This window comes from Lynx canadensis, chromosome C2 (genome assembly GCF_007474595.2).
Source record: "Lynx canadensis isolate LIC74 chromosome C2, mLynCan4.pri.v2, whole genome shotgun sequence".
Taxonomy (NCBI): Eukaryota; Metazoa; Chordata; class Mammalia; order Carnivora; family Felidae; genus Lynx; species Lynx canadensis.
This window is the reverse complement of record NC_044311.2, coordinates 144984512-144995621: the sequence shown is the minus strand read 5'-3', so window position 1 is coordinate 144995621 and position 11110 is coordinate 144984512. Positions and strand designations below refer to the sequence as shown.

Below are 11110 nucleotides of genomic sequence, written 5' to 3'. Positions count from 1 at the left end.
AAGGCTGGGCAAGACATGATGCTGAGTCCTGCAGAGCACCTCATTTCTGCTATGTCTAAATCTTCTTCTGAAATGTCAAGAACTTGGAGCAAGTGTCCTTCTGATCACTTGCCACTAACCGAACCTAACCGAATCACCGTATGGAAAATCATACAGGATAACAAGTCTGAGGAAGGGGCCAGGGAGGGAAAACAGGAGTCTGAGGAATTCTGAAAATCAGTATTCAACTCTAGTCTTTACTGTATTATGGATAGGGATGAATTTTGTAATTTTTTGGTGATAGGGATGCAGAATTGAGGTTCCTTGAAAGGTATATTTTTCCCATGAATTCTTTGCTTATCCCAGTCACTTTTAGGATATCAGAAGGATATTTTGCTGTGGAGTGCTGAGTTGTGTTGCACATGGAATTTTGTAATTGAGGTAATGTATGGATGGTATTGAAGTTATACACACACACACACACGTATGTATGTGTGTGTATCTATACATCTACACGTATGCATATATGTATCTGATCCAAGTGCTAATTATAGGTGTCTTCTTGAAAAATGACAGTGGTTCAGCTGAGGGTATGAAAATCAATCAAAAAATTAGAGAAAATAGGGAAAGAAGTCATACATAGTAGACATTTCTGGAATGTGGTAGAAATTTGAAGGCTAAAAATAAACAAGCAAGTGCTATTTTCTGTATCCTGGTCATTAAAAAAAATTATTGATTTACTTTGAGAGAAAGAGAGAGAGACAGTGTGAGTCGGGGAGGGGCAGAGAGAGAGGAGAAAGAGAATCCCAAGCAGGCTCCGTGCTGTCAGAGCAGAGCCCGACTCGGGGTTTCATCTCATGAAACATGAGATCATGACCTGAGCCGAAATCAAGAGTCAGACACTTAACCGACTGAGCCATTTAGGTGCCCCAATCCTGGTCATCTTTTGATCTTCGGTAGAAAGACTATTTATTCAGTGTGGCATCAAAACACCTTGCTACATTTCTTTCTCTCAGATGTGGCTGCAATTTGGGTTTAGACTTTAACTTCCACTGATCCTTAAATCTGTCTTGTATAAAATGTGGACCAAACACCAGCTCTGCCCAAAGGTTCCAACATTGAAGGGACAGTGCTTCCTCTAGAATATCATTAGTAAAAAAAAAAAAAAAAAAAAGGTAGTTTCAAGAAATCTTGGCAAGTGCTATGACATATGTCTGCATATAGGAGCAAAGAGGAAGATCATTCAATCCAGACAGTAGCAGCAAGGAAAAGCTTTGTGTAGGAAGTGATTACAGACCTGAGTGTAAAGGAAAGTTTTATTAACTGAGAATTAAGGGTAGCCAGAAAATATTACTGGCATTAGAAAGGACACACACTTTCCTCTTTTGTATGTTGAGAAGGCAAGTATGATAGAGTAATTTGGAAGAAAGGGGACATACATATTGTATTTCAAAATCACAATGAGCATTTTTGTCAAAGACTGAGACCTTCTGTCAACCGGGTAATCTTGGGAACTTTGAATGAGTAGAGTGGAATCTACATATAAATAGGGGTAAAAGTTGATTTGTGTGCTACTTTATGTCATGACAGTGTCAGGAATTGAGAGCGGGCTCTTGCTGTAGGTATCTTAAAGTTATTCACTCTTCTGCTTCTGAACTAAATGTGCAATGAACAATAGTGGTAGGAGAAGGAAAAACTGGTTTATTAAATTGAAGGAAGGCACTGGTACCTCATGCTATGAAACTCTGATAAGATCTGCGCTGGAAAAAAAAGTTTCGTTTTTGGTTTAACTGAGGCATTCTGTTTTCTCATCCAAATAAACTGCAAGACACTTACGTAGCCACAGAAAATGAGACAGAAAAGGAGGGCTGCCCTACTCCCCAGGACCTCAGTTTGCCTGGTATATGAGAGAAGAACATATAAGAAGATACACGCATATATAGCACAGTTCTCCAAACTTATTAATAGTCAGTGTCCCAGTGAAAGTGAATGAATTATCAGATGTTGAACTGCTTCTTGGGATTTGAGGAGGATTGAACAAAGGGGTGGAGGAATGGAAGTTGAGGGTGAGTGGGAAAAGCCTGGCAGAAAGTAGCAAGGATTCCAGAAAGGAGATAGGAGTTATTTTCTTCCCTATTGGCAGAGGCAGCTATTTTACAAAAGAGAAGAGATCAGGAGTTACAGGGTGGCTCAGTTGGTTAAGTGTCTGACTTGCGCTCAGGTCATAATCTCAAGGTTTGTGAGTTCTAGCTTTGGGATCTGTCATGACAGTGTAGAGGCTACTTCAGATTCTTTCTCTCCCTCTCTCTGCTTTCTCCTGCTTTCTCATTCTTTCTCAAAAATAAATGAATAAACTTAAAAAAAAAAAAAAGAGGGGCAGAATTTTTCTATTCCCCTCAGCCTTGTTATATATATTGAAGGATAGGAGGTTGTGAAGGCGAGTATCAGTTTTATGGACAGCACATGATTCTAGTGAGACGATTCTTTGGCAGAGTGAATTAAAATGCTGTTCTTTAAATAAAACAAGAGTGTCCAAAAATAATGAGCTCATTTATCCCAAGCCATTATTGATTGTTCACGGTGCCTGGCACACCACAGCTACTTACATGTTTGTTGGGAACGTCAAGGGATGAATGGCATGCTCTGCCAATCATTGACAGTATATAAAGGTCCAAGGCTAGTAGCAGACACACAGTTCACCACATCCTCTCGCAACCCACGTGAATTCTCTTCTCTTGACAACAACATGTGTTGCAAGTACGGCAGCTCCTGTGGCTATGGCTGTGGATATGGCCCCTATTATGGCTGTGGCTATGGCTCCTGCTGTGGCTATGGCACCAGATATGGCTGTGGCTGTGGCTATGGCTCTGGTTGCTGTGGCTACCGGCCATTTTGCTGTAGAAGATGTTATTCTTCTTGCCGCTAGAACATCACTGTCCAAGCCACATTTGCTTCTGAAATGACACACCTTAATAGAGGGCTGAATCAAGGATCCATACCCCAAGATTTCTATATCCAAGACATTGTATGCTTCACAGAGGCTTTGACCACTGGTCAGCTATTGTAGGATGGCATCTTGCGGCTGTATAGTATCATCTTACTTTTTTTCATATATTGGTCTTTACTTCCTTAATCTGGATTCTGCATTGTGACCGTGGCAACAATCCTAACACCCCGCAGTTGGGCAAATCCTTTATTCTCAATAAAATGGTTCTTTGCTTCTAACACGTCTCTGTGTTCTTGCTTGTGAATTACTCCTTTTTTCAGGTGTTATGGCTTCTCTTGAAAATTGGGCTGACAGTGTTTCATGAACCTGGGGCTCTTCCTTGATATAATACAAGCATTTCTACTCATACGTGAATCAGAGAAAATGTCTTCTTCACCTGTTTCTCATATTCCTCTTGCTAAGGTCCTCAAAACCCAACACAAATCACATAGTATTTCAGAACTGTCACCTGGATATCACAGTGTATCTAGAATGGAGGTGGAGGGGAAAGATAAGGAGGAATGACATCTCTTCAGGAGGTTGTGACACAAGCTCAAGGGAGAGGAGGTGTGGCTTGAGTACTTAAAGGATGAATGGAGTGGAAGAGAGAGTTTCCAGGATTAATGAGAAATTAGAAATGGACTCAGGTGTCTAATGAACTAAGGAAAGGATAATTTAGAAGAAAGATGTGGTATTGTATCCTCTGTATTTTAATGGAAGTCTGGATGTATTTGTTGGCATATATTGAGAGTGAGGAAATTGATTTCAGTCACTTAACTCACAAATAGTTTAGAATGTTTATTAAAGGGAACTATCCTACATGCTGAAGATACAGGAGCAAAATTGTAGACAGGATTCCTGCTGTCAGAGCATTTCCATTCTAGTAAGTGAAAATTAAAAAAAAAAAAAAAAGAATTAATTTGGATAAATTTAGAGAGATAATTCCTATGGAGGGAATAAAACAGCATCCTTGGGAAGAGAGTGCAGGATGAAGTATTGGAGAGTTAGTTCAATGAGGTATTTTGACATTTTGTGTAAAATGAATTAATGCCCGTTGAAAGAAATACTAGAATGAACAACTGTAAGTATAAAGAGGAAAGAGAAATTCATTAAGTTTTGGGTATGATCAGTGGTGCCACAATTTTTGGTAGAAAAGAGCAATGATCTAGTGCTTTAAATGAGCTCTCTTTGTTTGGGGCACATATAAGAATGAGATTAATAGTCCCAGTTGATTTTCCGAGTTTGAGGGCTGACTACTTTGTTAGGTTCTGACTTCAATGTTCTATCCCCATGTGACTTTCCAAATCTCTAACATTTGACCCTACATCAGAAAATGTCTTTTCAGACTCAATTTCCACCAATAGAAAAAATGACTCATTCTCTCATCTCCATGACAAGGGTCACTGCACAAAGTTTGGATCTGAGGAACTTGGAGCTAGGAGACTTTAAAACACGGCCAATTCCAAGGAAGATGGCTCTGCCATCAAGGACAGCCCTGAAGTGAGGTTATGCCCAGGATATAATGTGTCTTGCTGATGAATAAATAAGGCTTCTTTTAAGGGTTGAATAGTTTTCATAGATAGGATATTTGTAAGTCATTTCTGGGGACTGACTGTGCTCTGGGTTAATCTGAGGTGGGTACCACTTACAAACAGCAGAAAGGAATGCTAATAATTACAATTTTGTTAAAAATTTACTCATTGTTTCATTATGTTCTTGTCTTTGAAGGCTTTCTGAAAGAGGGAAGAATATCAAATTAGGCACGTGTATAATAATTTACAAATCCAGTAAAGGGTTAATCATTTATTAGGTATATAAGATAATTTATACAATAGGAAAAATGTGTTCATAAACCGATGACTATCTCCAAATGTGAAATTTGAGCCTCACTCAAAGAACATTTGTGACTCTCAGCTTGAATGGATTAAGAACATTGTGATAATATATTGAATTATCTTATAACTACTAAATGCACACCAACGTTTGAACACATTTTTGTTTTAATTCATTTTTTAATTGGGGAAATATTGACTGATTGCAAATTATGTGCCAGGAACTCTACCTACTGGTGATACTGATGCTTTCTTCTGCCGTAATGGATCTGTATCCAGAGGTCTGAATGGAAAGGTACTAGAAATAATGCAATTAAAGCTAGAAAACTTTTCCAATAGTTCAGGAGTATTGTGACAAGAAAGAGGGTGTTAGAAAAACAAGTGTGTATTCTAGGGATTTTGTGCATTAGAGTTTATAGCTGTGAATTTCAAGAATGGTAGAAAAGTAGAAAAAATTAAGTCAAAGAACAATTGTAATGGATATATTTTCCTTAAACTTCCTGTAAGGGATGAATCACAGCAGAGTGATCAGATAGACCAGTGACCAGTATTAGAAAAAGTAGTAGGAAATACTGTCAAGTGAAGGAAAAATGTCTACTAAGGAAGGATCACAGGCAAGGAAATCAGCAGTTTTATGAAATTCCCAGTTGAAAGCATTTAGTGAAAGACTGGATGTCACACATTTCTTTGTTGGGAAATTTTAGTGTGGAGTAGAGGGAATAATCTTCCTGAATTTGTACTCTCTTCCAGCTTGGATTTTATAGTTGTAACATTAAAAAGTAATGCAAATTTTGGATTCTGCCAGATTCATAAAATGGTGATTGATGTAAAGCCTAGACAATGAAGATAAGCAAAAACATCCCAAGAAACAACCATACAAACAAAAAACAGAGACGCCTTCATTTCTCCCTTCCCTCCCTCCTTCCTTCCCTCCTTCCTTCCCTCCCTCCTTCCCTCCCTCCTTCCCTCCCTCCTTTCTTCCTTTCTTTCTTTCTTTCTTTCTTTCTTTTCTTTCTTTCTTTTCTTTCTTTCTTTCTTCCTGTTCTTTTCTGGACTTCATGTCTGGTAATGGAATGCTTCTATATTTATATTTGGTTTACCTGAAGAGAAAGGAAATATTTGGAATTAGACACCAATAAATAGAGAAGCTATAGATGCAAGGTTATAAACCAAGGTTTCTAGATCTCAACACTATTGGCATAGTATAGCAGATATTTCATTGTTGTTGGGGTTTGTTCTGTGGCTGGGATTAGAGTCTTCCCTCATTTCTCCCACATGCAGCTAGTAGGTATCTGCAGTAGGTATCTGGATGTCAGAATCCTGGCAAGATGTTGCGATGTTTCCAGGAAGGAGATGAAGTATTTCTTCCCTTATGGGCAGAGGTAGATATTTTGGGAGTGTGGAAAGATCAAGGAGGACAAAACTTTCCAAAATTTCCCTCAGCCTTATTATATAAAGTATGTTAAAAGATAGGACGTTGTAAACATGATTCCAGTTTTACCTAAAGCACATGATTCTCTTGAAATATTTTTTTTTTGGCAGATTGAATTAAAATGCTGTTCTTTAAATAAAACTGGAGTCTCCATATTAATGAGCTCACGTTACCCAAGACATTATTGTTTGTTGACAGTGACTGGAACAACACAGTTGCTTACATATTTGTTGGGTAAGTCAGGGGATGAGTGACATGCTCTGGTAATTACTGACAGTATATAAGGGTCCAAAGCAAGTAGAAGACACACACTTCACCACATCCTCTCACAACCCACGTGAATTCTCTTCTCTTGGCAAGATGTGTTGCAACTATGGCAGCTCTTGTGGCTATGGCTGCGGATATGGCTATGGGTGTGGATGTAGTCCCTATTATGGCTGTGGTTATGGCCTCCGTTATGGCTGTGGCTATGGCTCCTGCTGTGGCTATGGCACTGGATATGGCTGTGGGTATGGCTATGGCTCCAACTTCTGTGGCTACCGGCCATTTTTCTATAGAAGATGTTATTCCTCTTGCTGCTAGAACATCACTGTCCAAACCCCACTTGCTTCTGAAATGACACACCTTAAGAGAAGACTCATTCAAGGATCTATACCCCAAGATTTATGTATCGGGAACACTTCATGTGTCATAGAAGATTTGACCTCCAGTAACATTTGTGGCATGTTATCTTTCGAATTGAGGCTATGGAGTATCATCTAACAGTTTTCCAAAAAGTGTTGGTCTTACTCCCTTAATATGGATTCTGTGACGTGACTGTGGCGAGGATATGAACATCCCGCATTTGGGCAAATCACTTATTCTCAATAAAAATGTTTCATTCTTTCCATCAAATGTCTCTGTTCTTTCTTGTGAAAGCCTCCTTTCATGAGGTGTTATGGCCTCTCTTGAACATCGGGCTGACAATATATTCCGTGTACCCGGGTCTCTTTCTTGATATAATACAAGCATTTATTCTCTTTTTTTCCTATCCACCATTTTTTTAATTGGAAATTTATTGTCAAATTGGTTTTCCATACAACACCTAGTGCTCATCCCAAAAGTTGCCTTCCTCAATACCCATCACCCACCTTCCCCTCCCACCTATCCCCCACCAACCCTCAGTTTTCTCAATTTTTAAGAGTCTCTTATGCTCTGGCTCTCTCCCTCTCTAACCTCTTTTTTGTTTCTTCCCCTCCTCCATGGACTTCTGTTAAGTTTCTCAGGATCCACATAAGAGTGAAAACATGGTATCTGTCTTTCTCTATGGCTTATTTCACGTAGCATCACACTCTCCAGTTCCATCCACGTTGCTACAAAGGGCCATATTTCGTTCTTTCTCATTGCCATGTAGTACTCCATTGTGTATATAAACCACAATTTCTTTATCCATTCATCAGTTGATGGACATTTAGGCTCTTTCCATAATTTGGCTATTGTTGAGAGTGCTGCTATAAACATTGGGGTACAAGTGCCCCTCTGCATCAGTACTCCTGTATCCCTTGGGTAAATTCCTAGCAGTGCTATTGCTGGGTCATAGGGTAGGACTATTTTTAATTTTCTGAGGAACCTCCACACTGTTTTCCAGAGTGGCTGCACCAATTTGCATTCCCACCAATGGTGCAAGAGGGTTCCCGTTTCTCCACATCCTCTCCAGCATCTATAGTCTCCTGATTTCTTAATTTTAGCCACTCTGACTGGCGTGATGTGATATCTGAGTGTGGTTTTGATTTGTATTTCCCTGATGAGGAGCGATGTTGAACATCTTTTCATGTGCCTGTTGGCCATCTGGATGTCTTCTTTATAGAAGTGTCTATTCATGTTTTCTTCCTGTTTCTTCACTGGATTATTTGTTTTTCGGGTGTGGAGTTTGGTGAGGTCTTTATAGATTTTGGATCCTAGCCCTTTGTCTGATATGTCATTTGCAAATATCTTTCCCATTCCGTTGGTTGCCTTTTAGTTTGTTGATTGTTTCCTTTTCTGTGCATAAGTTTTTTATCTTCATGAGGTCTCAATAGTTCATTTTCGCTTTTAATTCCCTTGCTTTTTGGGATGTGTCAAGTAAGAAATTGCTGCAGCTGAGGTCAGAGAGGTTTTTTCCTGCTTTCTCCTCTAGGGTTTTGATGGTTTCCTGTCTCACATTCAGGTCCTTTATCCATTTTGAGTTTATTTTTGTGAATGGTGTGAGAAAGTGGTCTAGTTTCAACCTTCTGCATGTTGCTGTCCAGTTCTTCCAGCACAATTTGTTAAACAGACTGTCTTTTTTCCATTGGATGTTCTTTCCTGCTTTGTCAAAGATTAGTTGGCCATACGTTTGTGGGTCTAGTTCTGGGGTTTCTATTCTATTCCATTGGTCTATGTGTCTTTTTTGTGCCAATACCATGCTGTCTTGATGATGACAGCTTTGTAGTAGAGGCTAAAGTCTGGGATTGTGATGCCTCGTGCTTTGCTCTTCTTCTTCAAAATTACTTTGGCTATTTGAGGCCTTTTGTGGTTCCATACAAATTTTAGGATTGCTTGTTCTAATTTCGAGAAGAATGCTGGTGCAATTTTGATTGGGATTGCATTGAATGTGTAGATAGCTTTGGGTAGTATTGACATTTTGACAATATTTATTTTTCCAATCCATGAGCACGGAATGTTTTTCATTTCTTTATATCTTCTTCAATTTCCTTCATAAGCTTTCTATAGTTTTCAGCATACAGATCTGTTACATCTTTGGTTAGGTTTATTCCTAGGTATTTTATGCTTCTTGGTGCAATTGTGAATGGGATCAGTTTCTTTATTTGTCTTTCTGTTGCTTCATTATTAGTGTATAAGAATGCAACTGATTTCTGTACATTGATTTTGTATCCTGCGACTTTGCTGAATTCCTGTATCAGTTCTAGCAGACTTTTGGTGGAGTCTATTGGATTTTCCATGTATAATATCATGTCATCTGCAAAAAGTGAAAGCTTAACTTCATCTTTGCTAATTTTGATGTCTTTGATTTCCTTGTGTTGTCTGATTGCTGATGCTAGAACTTCCAACACTATGTTGAACAACAGCAGTGAGAGTGGACATCCCTGTCATGTTCCTGATCTCAGGGAGAAAGCTCTCAGTTTTTCCCCCACTGAGGATGATATTAGCTCTGGGCTTTTCATAAATGGCTTTTATGATGTTTAAGAATGTTCCTTCTATCCCGACTTTCTCGAGGGTTTTTATTAAGTAGGGATGCTGAATTTTGTCATATGGTTTTTCTGTATCGATTGACAGGACCATATGGTTCTTATCTTTTCTTTTATTAATGTGATGTATCACATTGATTGATTTGCAAATATTGAACCAGCCCTCCAGCCCAGGAACGAATCCCACTTGATCATGGTGGATAATTCTTTTTATATGCTGTTGAATTCGATTTGCTCATATCTTACTGAGAATTTTTGCATCCATATTCATCAGGGATATTGGTCTGTAGTTCTCTTTTTTTACTGGGTCTCTGTCTGGTTTAGGAATCAAAGTAATGCTGGCTTCATAGAATGAGTCTGGAAGTTTTCCTTCCCTTTCTATTTTTTGGAATAGCTTGAGAAGGATAGGTATTATCTCTGCTTTAAATTTCTGGTAGAATTCCCCTGGGAAACCATCTGGTCCTGGACTCTTATTTGTTGGGAGATTTTTGATAACTGATTCAAGTTCTTCGCTGGTTATGGGTCTGTTCAAGCTTTCTATTTCTTCTTTCTATTTGAGTTTTGGAAGTGTGTGGGTGTTTAGGAATTTGTCCATTTCTTCCAGGTTGTCCAGTTTGTTGGTATATAATTTTTCATAGTATTCTGTGATAATTGCTTGTATTTCTGAGGGGTTGGTTGTAATAATTCCATTTCCATTCATGATTTTATCTATTTGGGTCCTCTCCCTTTTCTTTCTGAGAAGTCTGCCTAGAGGTTTATCAGTTATGTTTATTTTTCAAAAAACCAACTTTTGGTTTCATTGATCTGCTCTACAGTTTTTTTAGATTCTATATTGTTTATTTCTGCTCTGATCTTTATTATTTCTCTTCTTGTGCTGGGTTTCGGGTGTCTTTGCTGTTCTGCTTCTATTTCCTTTAGCTGTGCTGTTAGATTTTGTATTTGGGATTTTTCTTGTTTCTTGAGATAGGCCTGGATTGCAATGTATTTTCCTCTCAGGACTGCCTTCGCTGCATCCCAAAGCGTTTGGATTGTTGTTTTCATTTTTGTTTGTTTCCATATATTTTTTGATTTCTTCTCTAATTGCCTGGTTGACCCACTCATTCGTTAGTAGGGTGTTCTTTAACCTCCATGCTTTTGGAGGTTTTCCAGACTTTTTTCTGTGGTTGATTTCAAGCTTCATAGCATTGTGGTCTGAAAGTATGCATGGTATGATCTCAAGTCATGTATACTTATGAAGGGCTGTTTTGTGACCCAGTATATGATCTATCTTGGAGAATGTTCCATGTGTACTCGAGAAGAAAGTATATTCTGTTGCTTTGGGATGCAGAGTTCTAAATATAACTGTCAAGTCCATCTGATCCAATGTATCATTCAGGGCCCTTGTTTCTTTATTGATCCTGTGTCTAGATGATCTATCCATTGTTGTAAGTGGAGTGTTAAAGTCTCCTGAAATTACCACATTCTTATCAATAAGGTTGCTTATGTTTGTGATTAATTGTTTTATATATTTGGGGGCTCCCATATTCGGCACATAGACCTTTATAACTTTTAGCTCTTCCTGATGGATAGACCCTGTAAGTATTATATAATGCCCTTCTTCATCTCTTGTTACAGCCTTTAATTTAAAGTCTAGTTTGTCTGATATAAGTATGGCTACTCCAGCTTTCCTTTGACT

The 11110-nt window shown here is 38.6% G+C and overlaps 2 protein-coding genes across 2 annotated transcripts; both read left to right on the top strand.

Annotated features, from left to right (window-relative positions):
* The first annotated feature begins 2608 nt into the window (after positions 1 to 2608).
* Positions 2609 to 2905, top strand: LOC115522960 (keratin-associated protein 21-1-like). The gene has a single exon (XM_030328500.1). The coding sequence runs from the start codon at positions 2609 to 2611 to the stop codon at positions 2903 to 2905; it is 297 nt and encodes a 98-aa protein (XP_030184360.1).
* Positions 2906 to 6589: 3684 nt separating this feature from the next.
* On the top strand, positions 6590 to 6811 carry LOC115522959 (keratin-associated protein 21-1-like). The gene has a single exon (XM_030328499.1). The coding sequence runs from the start codon at positions 6590 to 6592 to the stop codon at positions 6809 to 6811; it is 222 nt and encodes a 73-aa protein (XP_030184359.1).
* Positions 6812 to 11110: the final 4299 nt, after the last annotated feature.

Excerpts from the sequence above, each read along its gene's own strand:
- LOC115522960 (XM_030328500.1), top strand. The coding sequence starts at position 2,609 with ATGAATGGCATGCTCTGCCAATCATTGACAGTATATAAAGGTCCAAGG.
- LOC115522959 (XM_030328499.1), top strand. The coding sequence starts at position 6,590 with ATGTGTTGCAACTATGGCAGCTCTTGTGGCTATGGCTGCGGATATGGC.